The sequence below is a fragment of the Dendronephthya gigantea genome, unplaced genomic scaffold (assembly GCF_004324835.1).
Source record: "Dendronephthya gigantea isolate DGI-Jeju-01 unplaced genomic scaffold, DenGig_1.0 000175F, whole genome shotgun sequence".
In the NCBI taxonomy this organism is placed as follows: Eukaryota; Metazoa; Cnidaria; class Anthozoa; order Malacalcyonacea; family Nephtheidae; genus Dendronephthya; species Dendronephthya gigantea.
The window spans coordinates 168,627-186,911 of record NW_021163185.1 but is presented as its reverse complement, the minus strand read 5'-3'; the positions used below and the strand labels follow the sequence as shown (position 1 = coordinate 186,911).

Sequence of the window (18,285 nt, the reverse complement as noted above, 5' to 3'; positions counted from 1 at the left end):
CAAAGTTGTTTTGAAGGGTTAGCTCTCGGCGGGGGGAGGGGGTGTGCGCTCAGCTTAAGATACCGTAGGGATCTCAACCTGGCTCCAAGTAACAGCACTCGTTCCAAAACATGCCTCCCGCGAGCGAAGAGCTAACACCTAACCATCCAATCGGGTAAGTAAGGTGGACGAAGGTGTTAATCGCACGAATCGAAATCGTCCTTTCATCGTTTCTGTCGGAAGTGGAAACATATATAAAGCGTCAATTGATAAAAAAAAAAACAGTGTTACCATAGTCTCTTGGCATAGGTAACGTGCAGTGAATATAAGTAAAAGTAAACTTAATACATAAATAAAAACATCATTTTGTGCGCGAAATCGACTCTCGACATTTTACTCTCGAGTTAAGAAAAGCTCGCAAAACACTCGCCTTCGGCTCGTGTTTCGCGCGCTTTTCTAAACTCTCGCAACATTCACGCGTGTTCGGATAAGGGCATCCAAACACACGGAAACCAATAATTAGTAATTGTATAGTCAGAAAGTAATCACCCGATATGGTGACCAAATCCAAATCGTCTCTGTGGCCCTGGCGTAAAGTTCGTTCAGTTCAGCTTGTTGCTTCTGAAGAAATGTTCATCGATTGCTGAAGCAAATTAATTATGATTATAATATCATTGAAAGAAAAACTTTCTCGTTTATAAATAACAGCATATCGTCTTATAATAGTGGAGTTACGGGGCAAATATGGCGGATGTCAGATATCTTGAATGGATTGTAAAGTCAACAATTGTGACTATTTTGCTACACCCGTTCACCCCGAGCACGTAACTCGAGCAAATCGGTGAGCAAGATTTCTTCGGAACCTTCGTCTTCACGGGTCTTTCTCAGGTACGGTCTCCGGAGATAAATTTCCCGTATGTTTTAGGAATATGAAAACCAAATTTACAATAACTAGCCACGTTTAATTTTTCACAATATGAAGACAGCGTGCCTAACATCGCATCCCAATTAATAAATGCGGCGGGTATTGTCTATACGTTTATCACACGTGTACAAATATATCTGTATCTTACATATTTTGGGTATTGTGTATTTTAGGATAGTTAAACTATGAGTGAAGAAATTGGCTCAAAACATGAATTGTCTATTAAATTGTCTCTCCACACCATATACAAAATGAAATCAAGCTTACAGGATTGAGGGGTGTTCTGTATTTAGTCAATATCCCTATCTTTTGCTGAGGGTTCCTAAACAATTTCTAAAAGGATTCAAAGGGATCTTTGAAACCTGAAAATTCTCTGGAGGTCAATACCTTAAAACCTTTCAATTGCATTCAGTCATTCACAGCATATATATTTGGTTTGCTTGTGAATAGTTACATATGACTATAGAGGCTTTGCACGGTCACGTGATATCGCAACAAATTTGATTTTTCCGCCATGACAGGAGGCAGGCACTAGTTAGGTAAACAAACATGGCGGCGTCGACGAGTGGTGGCTGCAGCATGCGTGTACCATTGGATAGAAAATACCTTGAGACTCTTACCAATGACAGTCGAAAAAAATATCAAGAAAAATTAAATTTGATCAACAACATTGATCCTTATAATGTCAGCAGTAATTTCTTTACTGAGTCGATGGAAATGTGGCCAAATATTGAATACCCTGATATTGTGACATACTTTTTGTGTTCAACAAGTCGCTATACGAAAGAGCAAATAAAAGCTTATAAGAGCCTGGAATCCTATCAGTATTTTATAGCAGGATGGGTTAGATGTGTATTTGTAGGAAAAGCCACAAGTAATATCATAGGTAGCCCAACACTCGTGGTCCGCGCGCGTACACGCTACTCAGTGATTAGCATATATTAATTTATCCTAAGGTTGGCAACTTTATCCATAGGCAGCCCAGACTTTGACTTGCGCGTGTGATACTCGCGCGCGTGTCGCGCTTACGTTGTTTACTTCGTCTATATATTATGACAAGGTAGGAAAGAGTTTATCAAAATATGACAGATATACCTTCGTAAATGTATAATTATCTAAAAAATTACTTGAAGAAACGCCACAAAAACTACAACCTAATAATTACCGATGATTAAAATACATTATCCTGCAGTTTCCATGTTTTTAAACAACATCTAAAGCCTTCAAATTAGCGAAATAAAACAGGAATTCATACGGAATTTTGAGAAAACTATCCGAGGGTCACTCCGCCTAAGGAAACGTCATCTTTTTTGAGATATTAACTAAACGCTCATTGGTTCTCATTCGTGGTTCTGCAGGTAAGCCAATGAGCGTTTAGTTAATATCTCAAAAAAGATGACGTTTCCTTAGGCGGAGTGACCCTCGGATAGTTTTCTCAAAATTCCGTATGAATTCCTGTTTTATTTCGCTAATTTGAAGGCTTTAGATGTTGTTTAAAAACATGGAAACTGCAGGATAATGTATTTTAATCATCGGTAATTATTAGGTTGTAGTTTTTGTGGCGTTTCTTCAAGTAATTTTTTAGATAATTATACATTTACGAAGGTATATCTGTCATATTTTGATAAACTCTTTCCTACCTTGTCATAATATATAGACGAAGTAAACAACGTAAGCGCGACACGCGCGCGAGTATCACACGCGCAAGTCAAAGTCTGGGCTGCCTATGCTTTATCAACAATTATCAATAATATATCACATACATACATGTCAAACTTCGATAAAAACTGAAAAACTACCACAAAATACTGCAAAATTAATAAATATAAATGAACTTGGATATATTTTCTAAATTCCGACATAGTTTTTAGCTTCAAAATGTATTGGGAAATACGGAAATTTGTTCATTTAAAATAAAGTTTTTGAAAATATATTGTCGAAATTTTCTTGTCGATAGGCGGGATCCAATTTACTCTACATTACGTCACCTTCGAAGTCAATCGGAGAAATCCCGAGTCAATCCTATTAGCTGTTCTCCACTGAGCTATATAATAATTCCTGGAGGACCGGTTCTTGACCAGAAAGTGAAGCAAAAAACATGGCGGATTTCGGCGTTTGCTGACGCCACTTGGTTCCTTTTGCTCATGGTAGTTACCACTGACATACCGCGATACAAAGTGAGAAATTGAGTCCGTCTCCCTCCTGGATTTTATGAAAATATTTTCAGCTTTCCGTATATATTTTTTGTTTTTCATATAAAATGGATAAAAGTGTTTCTCTTTTTCCCTGTTCAACAAATGGAAAGGACACATAGCTTCGTGCTCTGCGTCTGACGTTGTGAATGGCTTAATTCACTTATCGGTAGGGTGAATTTTCTCATTTTGCTCTTATTTTATAACATCCAGGTAACTGAGGTAAGCCGTTTTTCAACTTTTTTACTATAAACAATTTCGTTTTTGGCCTTTCGAGTTGGACTATAGTATACACTGGTTACCAAAGCCTCTGAGACAATAAATCCATCAAAACGTTTGGTACAAACAGTCAATGCAATGTTATATACCCAAATTTTATCATTTTTTCTTAACTTGTGTGGGGAAAAAATTATATTCCTGGCAGTGTCAATCTTTTGAGTTTGGTCTATGTTGTTTTCATGATAGCAAACATCAATGCTAATAGGTAAACCATTCCCCCAGTGAGTCTACTATAGTCCCTCTTCTATTGATCCCACCCAGCATTAATTAACATGATCTGAGGGTGCTAATACAAAAAAAAGATGCTGTAAACAGTGTAAATTAATTCCAACCTCTGATAGTGAGCCCTGTTAAAGCCTAGTTAATATTATATTGTTTACTTTGTCAAATCCAAAGTGAAATGATCAATTATCATGGCTTTTAATTTATTTTTTAGCTTCTTGCACCTTGGGAATAAATCTTGATTATATCTCCATTTTTATTTTTCAGGATGAAGTTCATGCATTTTATGACTGTGCATTGTTATTCTTCATTTCCATGTTATCTGATTTTGTTGTTGGCTGGTGTTCTTATACCATTTGTCATATTTATTAATTAATGAAATAAATATAAACATGCATTGACTGAGCAGTGTGTCTTCAATCTGCAGCAACTTTTGTAATTTTCTGTGTATGGTATCAACCTCCAAGAGGGCTATATTCATTAGGCTAATCAGTGGAGCCTATGGAGGGATAAATGTTATTTTTCTATGACCAGGGGTCCAGGGATGCAATTAGAGAATGCTGAAAACAGGTTTATTAAGGTACAAGTTGATGACTTGTACGAAAAGTATATTATGCAAATATGATTCTTGGTTGAAACTATATTCCTGCACTTAGTATTCGTCAGCTGCCAGCATTTTGCCTGAGCTATGGCCTCTGTTTCTTTGGATTTTGGATTGTGCATAGATATAAAGTCTTGAAGACAGCATCACATACTGAATACTGATTACATACTTCCTGCGCAATTCATCAGTTCAGGGTTTAGAAAAGTCAAATTGTTGCCCATAAATTCCTAGTTGTCTTCAAAATATGCGAGGATAGTGCCAAAACATTCAAACATTTGTAAACTTTCATATTGGAATGTATAAATAACAAAAATATTATTAAGACTAATAAAATAATAAACCTGTCAGTTTGTGTCAGTATTAAAATCTTTAGTTTGTCCACATTTTTCGATATTTTAATATATATTCGTTCCCGCACTGGCAAAAACAGCGTGTATGACTTGTATTCATCTTAAAATAAAACTTTATTAGATGTCAGTGCGAAAAATATCAAAAAAACAACCAAAAAATATTTCAAAAACAAACAAGATTTCACGGCAAAAAAATATAAAAACCAGGGGGGAGAATTGTTATTTACAAAAACCAGGGGGGAGAATACTGCTGTAGCGGGCTCATTATTGAGCCTGGTCAGTGGTAAATACCATGGCCAAAAGGAACCAAGTGGCGTCAGCAGAGCTTCTGCGGTTGCGCAGAAGGGCGAAGTCCGCCATGTTTTTTGCTTCACTTTTTGAGAAAAAAACATTAGGAGCCGGTCCTCCAGGAATTATTATATAGCTCAGTGCTGTTCTCTCATGGAGCAATCTTCGGAAATTTTCCGACTTTTCAGCAGCCAATAGGATTGACTCGGGATTTCTCCGATTGACTTCGAAGGTGACGTAATGTAGAGTAAATTGGATCCCGCCTATCGACAAGAAAATTTCGACAATATATTTTCAAAAACTTTATTTTAAATGAACAAATTTCCGTATTTCCCAATACATTTTGAAGCTAAAAACTATGTCGGAATTTAGAAAATATATCCAAGTTCATTTATATTTATTAATTTTGCAGTATTTTGTGGTAGTTTTTCAGTTTTTATCGAAGTTTGACATGTATGTATGTGATATATTATTGATAATTGTTGATAAAGTTGCCAACCTTAATATATGCTAATCACTGAGTAGCGTGTACGCGCGCGGACCACGAGTGTTGGGCTACCTATGGTAATATAAAGGTTTTGCTTGGAAAGGTTAGTATTTTGAATTCTGTTTTTGTATTGTTTTTAAATGTTGTGTTACAACTCCATGTCTTTCAGTGCATGTCATGTATTGGCCAGTATTGCCTTTTTAGTTTTGTTTATGTTTTTTTTCTTAACCTAAGGTGAACCATTCTCAACGCTTGAATGAAACTCCATTAAAGACCTGGGTAGCTGCAGAAGATGATGGCAATATAATAACTGCCCATTGTAATTGTGTTGCTGGCTTTGGTGATACATGCTCACATGTTGGGGCTTTACTATTTGCTGTTGAAGCAGGTGCTCGCATTACTAAAGCAAAAACGTGTACCTCCCTTCCCTGCAAATGGCTTATGCCAACACCAGTAACAAGTGTACCCTATCAAGAACTTAGAAATATGGATTTTACATCATCAAAATCCAAGAAAAAGAAATTGGATGCAAAAATAAATGAAATCTCAGAGTTTGGACAGGATAAATTGACAGTAGACAAATCAACTGTAGTAAATTCTAGTACAAGTGACACAAGCTCTGCCAAATATGTTCCATCCCTTTGCCAGATCCAATCATTTTTTGACCAACTTTACAAATGTGAAAGCAATGCAGCAATCTTATCCCTTACATCTCCTTACAACAAGAATTTTCTACCAAAAAATGATGTGTCTTCACTTCCAGAGCCATTAACCCAACTGTATTCAGCAGAATTCAACTCCATGGGATACCAAGAATTGCTAGCCAAATCAATTGACATTTTTCAAAAGATGAACATTAGCTTTCAACAGGCAAAATTAATTGAAGAGGTTACAAAAAGCCAAAGCAAATCATCTTTATGGTTTCAAATGAGAGCTGGAAGAATAACTGCCAGCAAATTCCACCAGGCTTGTCATACTGACCCAGCATCACCATCTTTAAGTCTCGTTAAGGAAGTATGTTATGGCTTAAGTTTTACATCAAAGGCAACCACATGGGGATGCACACATGAAAATGAAGCAGTGGGCCAATACAAGCAGGTAATTGTTGTACATCCTTATACATAGTTGGTGATTGTTGTTGTGTTTGCCATTTTATGCACCTATTAATGTTTTCAGGCAACCACTGGAATTTGACATTTTTGGTTTTGTCTTCTGCCAATTTCCCCACCCTGGTATTTTGAATTTTCGCATTAAAATATTATTTTTTGTATTAAAATTTGTCTATTTTGTGCTGGGGGAGGGGAAATTTGGCAAAAATTCAAAACACCAGGGTAGGTTAATTATTAAATTGGCAAAAGACAATTCGAAAATGTCAAATTCCCTGGGGGTTGGCTGCCCCCTTGACCCTGGGGCTAAACATTGATAGGTGCATTAGAAACATTTGTTTTTTATTTATTTACAGATTATGGAACAGCAACATAAAGATTTCACCCTCAAGGAGTCTGGTTTTGTAATCAATATTGATTTTCCGCATCTTGGGGCAAGTCCAGATCGTATTTCCTGTTGCAGTTGCCATGGTGCAGGGTGTGTGGAAGTGAAATGCCCTTACTGCTTGAAAAAGTCATCCCTTACTACAGCAGTTGAAAATGGTGAGAAGTTTTGCCTTATAAAAAATGCTGCAAATGGACTTAAACTTGACAAGAAGCATCCATACTTTTACCAAGTTCAACTTCAGCTTGCTGCTACGAAGTTAAATTTTGCTGACTTTGTTGTTTGAAACCCCTCAGAAATTTACATTGAAAGGGTGCAATCGGATGTGTCATTTCTGACAGAAAATTTGGCTAAAGCCAAGGAATTATACATCACTGCCATTCTGCCAGAGCTTCTAGGAAAATGGTTCACTAGGCCAGATGTTATGTTATTCCTTCTGGACAAAACTTGTATTGTTACTGTAGGATTGAGCTCACTGAATCGCTTGACTTAGAATGTAAAAGTTCAACTTGTGTTTTTCGCAAGTTTCATATGAAATGCTGTGGGTTGTCTAGGAAACCTAGAAGTAAGATCTGGTTATGTCCTGATTGTAAACGAAAGAAGATGTCAGATTTAGCATCTCCTGAGGAGTAGATTTGTAAAACAAAATCTATAATTAAATGCTTGTTTAATGCTAATTCTTGTTTTCTGTTTGTTAACATACCCCAGAGTTTATTAGAAGTATTATGTAATGACCCATTTTATAAGTTATCTACATTCTTGAGAAAACCTTGTGGCAACATAGTAAAAACAACAACATAAAGTCATGCAAATAGTACACACAAATTTGACTTCCAAATATTTGATCTACTGTACATGAGCCTGAGAGGAAGCTAGTACATGTGAAAATTATTAAACTTTCCAGTGTGTACAACAGGTCTTACTTTCATAGGCATACAGGGGGGGAGCTGGGGGTTGGCAGACTGATGTCCACCCCCCAAAATTTATATACCTGTTCACCTATGTTTACTTTACTAGCTACTCAACTGAAACAACAGACTTGCAACAATTAACAAGAGCACATGATACTAGGGCTATCTTATCAAGCAAGCATGGTTCTCCATTGTCAGATTTCAGATAGTCAATTGGAATTATTCCATGCCCAAGGATGGTGTACTTTTGACGTACACAGCCTATCACCCGTTCCACGTGTATTCTGACATTTGCTATGGATCTTGTAACTTCAACCTCTACAGGTGACAACTGAGGTTTACCTTTAGTGAAACTGGGAATTCTCAATGTTGCACAGTAAAGACCACAACTGTCCTCAATATCAAAGCCTCGATCAGCGAGAACCATGTCACCAGGTAATAACTTTTGCAACAAACCACAATGTTCAGTAATAAATTTATCTGACACCCTACCACCCCATGCACTAGATATGAATGACACTGTACCCTGAGGTGTCACTCCAATTAAGAATTTAGCTGTATTATGACTTTTGTATGACGACCATGTTTGTGCTCGGACTAGTAAATCAGAAGGTCGATCAATAAATACTTCAAAACAGTCGAGTATCACGCAGCAAGATGAGAATTTTTCTCTAAAACACATAGGTAGTGTCAGATTTAGTTCCTGCCTTGTTGGCCAATAAATCAAAAAGTTCATACTAGAGTACATAACATTGATGCAACTGTGAAAAACTCTTGACACTGTTGAAGCATGTACTCCAAATCTATATGCAAGTTCTTGAACAGATAAATCCAAACGAAGTCGCATTAGAGTGAGCAAAAACTGTTGAAATTTAGTAAAGGAGTTTCGCAACTTGGAAAAAAGCTTCACTTGCAAAATTCTCTTGGCTTAAATTCTGGGTAGGTCTGTATGTAAGTAGATCAATGTCAACTATGGTCATATCAGTCTGTATTTCCCTTGCAACTGATTTGGAAGCAGGTATGCTCGCATCCTCTTGGTCTTCGTCGCTGTTCTTAGCTGGATCAATATGTCGTTCCAAGTTTTCAGATTGTTCTCCAGGTGGAATAATAGCCATTCCATCATTGCCTCGCTGTGTTATGTTATCTGTAGATGTTGTGTTATCCATGCATTTTCTCTTAGTTCTTTCGATACAGCGATTAAACCTTCCCAAGCAACAATCATTTATGCTGTGTGTTGTAGATGAATGTCCTTGACCCATCGCAACAGTAGGTGCCCAGTCAGGATGCATTTTATCGTATACACCGGCCGGTTGCCCTATTTAAAAACGAGGAAGCAATTATAATAGAGCTAATAACGTTGCTGAAAAAAGGAATTTGAATTCTTACCTTTGTGGAAATGAAGTGAGCAAACCATTGGATTTTTGACGTCCCCACTGGTAACCGAAGCACGATTAATATTTGACAACCATTTTTCCCGTCTACGTTTTGATAAATCCTTTGTTTGTTCACCCTGGTGGTGTATAACTTTCGGGACATTGAAAAATCTCGTGTTTTTATCCCTTTCAGAGCGTTGACTGCAACCAACAACACAACAAAACTTCCCCATAGTCTAAAATGTCCACCATGTTTGTTTACCTAACTAGTGCCTGCCTCCTGTCATGGCGGAAAAATCAAATTTGTTGCGATGTCACGTGAACGTAAAAGGGTTTTGCTTAATTGACCTTAGAGCTTACAGAATACATTGTAAATACCAATATGGTTCTATCGGTATTGTGTTTAACCAAGAATCATACCCAAGTGTTATGAATCAAAACTACAGGTATATGTTCCCGTTTGTCTCTGGTAATATTTCTGTATTAATCATTGCTAAAATATAGTGAAAAATGATGGGAAAAGTATTGCTTATTGATTATACTGTACCTGTCCTAAAACTAAAAGTATACTTATTTGGCCATAGCACATTTGATGACATGCATTGACCAAACTGTTTACAAAGCTGATTTTATATTGTTGTCTGAGTCCTTAACCTGCCATAATTTTTCTCCATTTTATGAGCCACACGAGAATTTTTCTAAGAGAGGGAAGGACTTCTCTTAAATTATGCTACATAAGTTTTTTTAACACTAACCATTGTAATTGTGAACAATTATTATGCTTATGATTAAGCATTGCATGGAGAGGGAGTTTGAAATTTGTGAAATACATTCCCATGGATTAAATATTGAAAGTCAGTTAGTTACTGTAGGCTTAGTTAATGTTCTGGCAAATATGTGTACCAGAAATTAAGCTTCACTGGATTAGTGCTAACAGCATTCTGTGAATAACTTTGAGTAAACATTGCTCTTGGCATTGGCAACAATTTCAATAAAAAAAGTATGTCATAACCACTAAAAAATTGGAATAATTGTACCATGCAACAATAAAGTTGTGGTCAATACAATTAATATTAGCATTCCATTGTCAATAGCATGCAGTATAATTTTGGGTATACAGTAGCTTTATTTTTGTAATAATTTTGGCTACTTTTTGAAGGATGTAGCTGAAGTAGCTGATTATTTGTGCAATGTAATTTGTCAAATCCTTTGTATCATCTAATACCAAATAGAAATTTCAATTGTAGCAAAATAGCACTGATATATTGTAAGTGTGGAAGACCATTCTATTTAAACAACTCTATAATGAAAACATTGCTGTTGAATCTTCTGCTTAAATACTTTTCAGCATCGGCCAACAATATGCAAAAAGAATCTCGACATAAACTTCTAGGCTGTTAGCCAGTTGTTGAAGCTCCCTTGAGCACTGCTTCCTGATTGTTGCTCTCTTGTACTCCATGAAAACTGTAGCAAACCATAGCATGTTTAAGTCACCTCAACCTTAAGATTACTTAGGTCTTCTTAGGTTTACTAAAAGCATATTATTTTTTCAGAGCTACAGAACCTATGAAGTATGCTGAACATGTGCTTCAATTGCACCCTGGTCCTTTCACTCTAATATATGATGTCGAGCATAAAAGGTCTTGAAACAGATATGGGTAGTGTAAAAGTGTTGTGGTTGCGGAAAAGTGCAAACTAAGATTGAACAAGAACGAGGTAACCGATTTTTGCTTCTCTACTGATAGTTCATTGGGCAATGTTACGATTGTGTCCGTCCTGTTCTGTAAAAGTAGAGCAACCTTCTTGCCGATCTTGTTTCATTCCCACTCTTTCAAAAGAGTAAACAAGTTGTTTATTCAAGATCCAAAATGACAATCACTTACTTTCAGTGATCAGTTTGGTCCTGGCTAAATTGTGGCTGATATGATTTTTCCCTTCCTGCCATTTTATATGTTTTGTGTAATAGTTTGTGTTGTGATGTCCTGTTGACATTTCAGATGTACATAGTTGTTGTTATTACTATATAGTAGCTCTAGTAGCTCAAAACACAGGCAGCACAATGTCAGTTGAAATGATATATTCTCTGTACCTTGCCTTGTGCAGGTACATACCTTTTTCTAAAAAATGCTGGATTTTTTGTAAAAATGCGTTAAAAAACAGCTTCTTGGCCAACACATTGCAAAAAATCAAATTAATGGTTATAAATTCTTTGACCAGGTAAAATATACTGGAACTCACCAAGTACATTTAAGCCTTTAAAATTTAATTTCATTCACACATGTTGAAAATCTTTAAACAAGTCAGATTTTCGCTGGTCCACGATCTCACACTCTTTGACTGTATATCATTTTACATTTATTCAGAATTGAACACTTTACGACATAATAACTCTATGGTACTGTCTAACCACGATATAGGCCGTCGTCTAATGGGCAAAAAGTGTCAGTTTCGTTGCACACCTCTTTAAACTAAAAAAAAACTACGTGTTTCTATAGAATAAAATACGCTGAATTCAAATCCGGAAAGTTCCCGTAGTTTACTGCTGCAGTTTCTTTGCAATTTATGATAAAAATCGTTGAATCTACAGGATTTCGCAATAAGATTCCCAAAAAATGCATCACCCACAAGTCGTAATCGGAGATAGGTTATCTCCGAACGCACTGCTTCATTAACAAAATTTCACTTCCAGCACATTTTGACATATGTGAATTGTCTTGGTTGTAAACAATGCATGAACCATTGCATGAGAAATAATCAAGTATGGAGGAAAATGCAGCCTCATGTATTATTCATTTTGGTGATATTTCAAATGAATTCTTGCGACAATTTACTGCTGTGTCGCTTTCGAAATTTATACATTGCCGGAAACAATGGTTGACGTTAACTGGCGCTCAAAATGAGGTAGCAGTAAACTCTCTAGAGTACTTTACAGACCTCGACGAAGAAAAATTCTCTAGCGATGAAACAATTCCCCAGCGTAGCTTGCAATATCACATCGACTGTTACCGAAGGTTTACAGACAAGACTAAAATTGAGAGAGCACAGCGTTCCGCCAAAGCTTTACCAGGCAAAAGCAAAATCAGCGAACCTGCGGCGAAAAAAACCAAGGTTGACTCAGAAGAATACACAACGACACGAGGTAGACTTTCACGAGCTGCTGCAGCTGGATCTAAATCCACCCATGTCTTACCAAGAGTGTGTTTAATATGCAAGAAAGAAGAACTGACGTACACTTGCCCGGTTAGTGAAACAAATGTTTATTAACATAGGAGTGCACTAAATGAACCATGGTAGATTGCACCCTGATGTGTCCTACTTTAGTATACTCCACCTAATTCCAGATTATTTTACTCATCAAGGGGTGAGCATTAGCACTTAATCAGTTAACTGCTATCTGCCTTTTTGTCTAGTTAACAAATTGATTGGCATTGCACCCTAATGCATCCTACTTTGGTCAATTAATTGTCAAAGAGAGAGCGCTAATACTTAATGGGTTAAAACATCATTCTGTAACTTTTCCAGGTAACCAAGAAAAGAACAATTCAAAAATTGACTCAAAGCCAGACATTTGATGCAGGTAAATTACGACTAGCAGCAGAGAAAAAAAAAGATGAGTCCATTTTAATCCACATTAGGGACCGAGACTGTGTGGCAATTGAGGCATGCTACCACAAGAAATGTTATGCTGGGTACACAAATTTTTTAAATTACAAGCAAACTGATGAAAAAGTAGGAAATGTTTATGAGAAATCATACGAGTATTTCTGTGAAGAGGTTGTCAAAAGACGGCTGATAATAAACAAAGAAATCCTTTTCATGCGCGACGCGAAAGCTTTGTCAAGGCTGTTAATACAAAAGAAGGATTGGATGCCTCAAACTATAGAGCACATCGGTTAAAGGCAAGACTAAAGAAAACATACCCTGAACTGACTTTTCATACACCTGGAAAAAAGAATATCAGTGAACTAGTTTTCAGTGAATGTCTGAACAAGGGTGATATTGCAGAAATGAACATAGATGACAGCCATGAGAGTGAAGATAGTCAAGACAGCCAGGAGGAAATTTCAACTGATATGCCAACCACATCCAAGAAGAATGAAGATGAAGAGCAACTCAGAACACTTTTTCATGCTGCGATGATACTTCAAGGCCAAATAAAAGATTGCACCAATTTCTATCAAAGCTGGCCACCAACACCATCTGAGCTCACCACAAAGAATGCTGCAACAATGGTTCCTCCTTCATTGGCACTTTTCCTTTCATGGTTGCTTGGATTTTCATCTGTACCAACTATGGATGAACATTTGAAACTCAAGGAGAAGGATTATTTGAAAATGCTTTCCATTGCACAAGACATTATATGTAAGCTCAAATGGTAGAAAGCACACACCTAAATCCCTTGCTCTTGGTATGGCAGTTAGACAGATTACAGGATCTTATCAACTCACAAAAATTCTCAATGGATTTGGAAATTCAGTTTCACATCCAACAATCCGGTCATTTGATACAGCTCTAGCTTTACAAGCTAAAAGAAACATAGTGGTCATACCAGAAGGAATTATTCCAAGCAAATTCACGATGATGGTTTGGGATAATATTGATTTCCTTGAGGAGACACCAACTGGTGCTGGAACTACACACATGGCTAATGGTATCATAATTCAGCAGACAAACGACAATGAAGAACCAAACATAAGGCCTAGACCTAAATCCATCAAAAAGTCTGTGCGATCTTTGAAGACTCCTGAGGAACCACTGCAAACTTTTGTTTTAGGCAAGAGAGAATCACCAAAGTTATTGCAATTTTTACAAGAAGATGAAATCAGCACAAGTTTGGTTGCTTATAAGCCCATACTAAACCAAAGTTTGATGTTGGACTTTATATATGTTATTTGCAAATTCTTTTGTGATGACCTATCTGTGCTACTTCCTGGTTGGACAGGATTTAATACACTGATGAATGAAAAGCCTGCAAGTGTATCAAAAATTGGTTATCTTCCTGTTATAGATGCACCAGTTACTGACTTTGCAACTATTTTTGGCATATTAAGAAAGAAGTTTAGACATTGCCAATCAGTTACAGCTTCAATATGCAGTGCTGATTTTTGACGAAGCAGTTTATGCTAAGGTACAACAGGTACGATGGAAATATGAGGAATTTATGTCAAAGTTCATTGTCCGTTTGGGAGAATTCCATTCATGCATGTCATATGCTACAGCAATAGCATGTCGCTTTCGTGATGCTGGCTTGCAGGTTAGTGTGTGATTATGATAATTTTATTACCTTTAAAAACAGGGTTGGGAATTTGGGTGGTGGTTAAGAAATTTGCTCCAGAGAATACAGTGTGTTTAAAAATAAAACTGAAATATACTTTTTCACTCCTTTAAAGGATATATTTATTGAATCTGAAATTGTTGCACAAGGATCTTTAAATGGTGTGTTTAGTGGCAAGCACTATAACCGATGCATTCGTGCCCACAAGTTGGTTTTTGAAGCGATGGAAAGACTTCGTTTTGAAGCTTTTTTAGACAGTCAAACAACTCTTCAAAAGTCTGAAATCATTGGCTTAGTGAAAGAAATAAGTGGCAACTTGAATAAAGAACATTTCGATGCTTATGTAGAAAATGTCACAATACAAGAGATTGGAGAAAGATAAGTTTAAAATCTTTTTTAAAAATATGTTCATGTATTTAGTCTGACTATGTAAAATTCTGAATTCAACATTTTCAAGTAGTGACATAACTTGTTTTGAAAATCAGATGAGCAACATGTGTACCCACCCTTACTGGAAAGCCAGTAACTCATTACAAGCAATTTAATTTATACATTTCAGCAGTTCATCGAAAATGAGAGTCAGAGGAGTGCTACTTTTCAGTTATGGTCATCCTATATCGACATGGTATACCTGCTGTTAACATTTATCAGAGCAACACGCACTTCAGACTGGATGCTCCACTTATCTACAATTAGAGCAATGCTGCCTTGGTATTTTGCATATGATCGCATAAATTATGCAAGATACATGTCTACATACTGGCTGGAGATGATCTGTTTGGATGACACTCATCCAGGTAAAGTGATGAAAATAAATATCTTCTGTTCACTTTATATAGGACAGAACACAATTGCACTTAGTAAACAAAATTGCTCCTGCTATTTTTTAAGGTGCATCTGCTGAATTAAGTTCAAAGTGGACTGTTCAACGCCAGCAAAATTATGGATTTTCCGCAATTGCCTGTGATCAAGCAATAGAGCAAACATGCAACAGAGATTCCAAAACTAAAGGTGGAATTGTGGGCTTAACACAAAATAGAGCAGCTATAAACAGGTGGATTCTTGCCCAAGCTGACAGGTCTGCAATAACAAGGAAGTGTGAATTAATGGCAGGAGTTGCAGAAGAACAAAGGTATACTCCTGATGTTATACTATAACAATTGAACAGAGGGTTCCTTACAATTGTACAGAGGGTTCCTTATAGCAAGTACACATACAAAGTTTGATTAAATAAACTTATTAATATGCGTAATTTCTTTAAGAATGCGTAAAGATCTTGATAACACCCATAGCAGTAATCATGAAGAATCTGTTAAGCAAGTTATATCAACAGTGTCATCCATGTCAAACCCATTCAGTCCTGACAGTCCCAAAGAACTGGTCAACATTTGCAGCGGAGTGGTAGCAGATGAAGTAACGACAGCTGATGTGAAAAATGCATACAATAAGGGAGACCAAAAGCTTGAGGATTTCTTACACAATAGATTATTATGTGAGGAACCAGATATCTTTTCAAATATAGGAACAATGAAACTGAAAACATTCAAATCCATGTCAAAATCCAAAAAAGTCAAAACGTCTTCTGGTTCCACGGTTACGGTGAAAAATGATGCACGTTTTTGGGCAAGGCTTTTGGTTATTGCAAAGAATCGAGACATTGATCTTGAAAATGTGTTTACATACTCACTGAGAGCATATCCGCGCGCCTTAGCAACTGATTACGGTGGTCTGGTTAAGACATCAAAGTCTAAACTGCTTCATACTCTGGAGAAAGAGGCTGGAGAGCCATTGATTGAGCAGATTCCACAAAACAGTGCCACAATTATCGATGGTATGGCCTTACTGCAAGCGTTGAAAACCAAAGACATCCCAGAAAATTTTGGGCAACTGGCTGAATTACTACTGAAGAAGATAATTGCTATTGCTGTTTTCAACAAATCTCAACGTGTGGACTTTGTTACAGACAGGTACCCTGAGATCAGTACAAAAAATGTTGAAAGAACAAGCAGAGCTGCGTCTGGTACAAATGTGTTCTCAATACTAAGTGAGCAACAGAGAATACCAAGACAGTGGAAAAAATTCATGAATGTGGGAAGCAATAAGGAGAGACTAATTGACTTTCTTGTAGAGGAGTGGAAAAAGGCTCCTCTTTCCAGGTTGGGATCAGTGGAATTTTTTGTCACCAAACAGGAGAAATGCATTAAAATTCATTCAGCTGGCGATGCTGGTGTTGTTGTTGCTGAAGAGATTTCAGAATTAGAATGCGATCATGAAGAAGCTGATACTAGAATGTTTGTTCATGCCCATCATGCAGCAGAGTCAGTTGACACTGTTGTTATTAAGAGTCCAGACACTGATGTGTTTGTGATTGCTATTGCCAGTCAACCAACCATTGATGCAAAGCTGATATTTGATACAGGAACTGGAAACAATCAAAGACGAATTGACATTAACGAAGTTGCTGCCTATTTTGGTACTCTGTGGTGTAAAGCAATCATTGGCTTTCATATATTTACAGGTAAACATACATTATAGCACTTTTGAAAAGGTTTCTTGAAAGGGTATCATCAGAGAGGTAACAGCTTAAATGTGATCATACTATCATTTTGTCCCTTTTTACTGTTCTAGGCTCTGACTCAACAAGTGCTTTCTTTGGAAAAGGTAAAGTACGAGCATTTAAAGTAGCAAGAAATAGTGTGGAATTTTCAGAGGCATTCGCTACTCTTGGTGAAGACGTGAACATCCCTGAAAATCTTGGTAAAATCTTAGAAAAATATGTTTGCTATCTTTATGGGCAAGATAAAGCCAAATCGATTAATGATGCACGCTATACAATGTTTAAATTTGGTAAATGCACAGAAGAGTCACTCCCACCAAATTCCGACAGCCTCCATCAACATATCCTCAGAGCAAACTTTGAGTCCTATGTCCGCAAGCATGCAACAATTCCAATTTTGGCATCACCCTCACCAGTGGGATATGGTTGGAAACTTGAAGAAGGTGAGTTGCAAATTGTATGGGGAACACAACCTCCTGCACCAGAGAGCATCCTTGAATATGTTGATTGCAAATGCAAGAAAGGGTGCACAACAAACAGATGCTCTTGCCACAAATCTGGTTTAAAATGCACTGAATTGTGCCAGTGTAATGGCTGTGAAAACTATGAATCAGCGGAGGAACTGAGTGAACTTGAAGCACAGTTTCTAGAATATGAGTATGGGGAAGAAGGCGATGATTATGATGATTAGATTCTGGTATAAATTGTATAAAATTAATAAAATAGGTATTACTAGCTGCAAATGTTACAGCAGTTTGAGAGTTTATTTGCCCTGTCTAATATAAATATTCTCTGTAAAACACATTTTACAAAATTTAACAAAACTGATCGTAAGCTGAGTATAGTCAGCGTACTAGTTCATGTGCACAAGTACTATTACATGCACTGTATATTGTTTAGTTTTTACAACAGCGTAGCAGATATATCACACATAAGTGCTGAAACATTTTAATACTGAGCAAAGATGTATTATCATACAACTGTTTGTTTACCTTAAATTTATGTTTTCATTTATACTGTTAGCTGAATCGAACTGAACCATGAACTTGTTTATTTGTCTATAATATCACATATCTCAAAATGTGCTGGAAGTGAAATTTTGTTAATGAAGCAGTGCGTTCGGAGATAACCCATCTCCGATTACGACTTGTGGGTGATGCATTTTTCAGAAATATTATTGCGAAATCCTGTAAATTTAACGATTTTTATCATAAATTGCAAAGAAACTGCAGCAGTAAACTACGGGAACTTTCCGGATTTGAATTCAGCGTATTTTATTCTATAGAAACACGTAGTTTTTTTTTAGTTTAAAGAGGTGTGCAACGAAACTCCATTTCTAGAGCCTTTTTCGG

At 36.8% G+C, this 18,285-nt stretch overlaps 4 protein-coding genes across 4 annotated transcripts; 3 read left to right on the top strand and 1 right to left on the bottom strand.

Moving 5' to 3' along the window:
• The first annotated feature begins 1,453 nt into the window (after positions 1–1,453).
• On the top strand, positions 1,454–7,439 carry LOC114538132. Its single transcript, XM_028559245.1, has 4 exons — positions 1,454–1,747; positions 5,561–5,714; positions 6,090–6,424; positions 6,789–7,439. Exons 1-4 carry the CDS (start codon positions 1,454–1,456, stop codon positions 7,101–7,103), a joined length of 1,098 nt encoding a protein of 365 aa, XP_028415046.1. The 3' UTR covers positions 7,104–7,439.
• Positions 7,440–8,310: 871 nt separating this feature from the next.
• Positions 8,311–9,345, bottom strand: LOC114538113. Its single transcript, XM_028559230.1, has 2 exons — positions 9,115–9,345; positions 8,311–9,043 (listed from the first exon to the last, which is right to left on the bottom strand). The coding sequence occupies exons 1-2, from the start codon at positions 9,332–9,334 to the stop codon at positions 8,601–8,603; spliced, it is 663 nt and encodes a 220-aa protein (XP_028415031.1). The 5' UTR covers positions 9,335–9,345; the 3' UTR covers positions 8,311–8,600.
• Positions 9,346–11,683: 2,338 nt separating this feature from the next.
• Positions 11,684–12,998, top strand: LOC114538131. The gene is made up of 2 exons (XM_028559244.1): positions 11,684–12,341; positions 12,624–12,998. Exons 1-2 carry the CDS (start codon positions 11,862–11,864, stop codon positions 12,996–12,998), a joined length of 855 nt encoding a protein of 284 aa, XP_028415045.1. The 5' UTR covers positions 11,684–11,861.
• A 1,161-nt stretch (positions 12,999–14,159) lies between these two features.
• On the top strand, positions 14,160–18,084 carry LOC114538109. Its single transcript, XM_028559225.1, has 6 exons — positions 14,160–14,355; positions 14,492–14,754; positions 14,929–15,173; positions 15,268–15,508; positions 15,639–16,894; positions 17,005–18,084. The coding sequence occupies exons 1-6, from the start codon at positions 14,263–14,265 to the stop codon at positions 17,622–17,624; spliced, it is 2,718 nt and encodes a 905-aa protein (XP_028415026.1). The 5' UTR covers positions 14,160–14,262; the 3' UTR covers positions 17,625–18,084.
• The last annotated feature ends 201 nt before the right edge of the window (positions 18,085–18,285 follow it).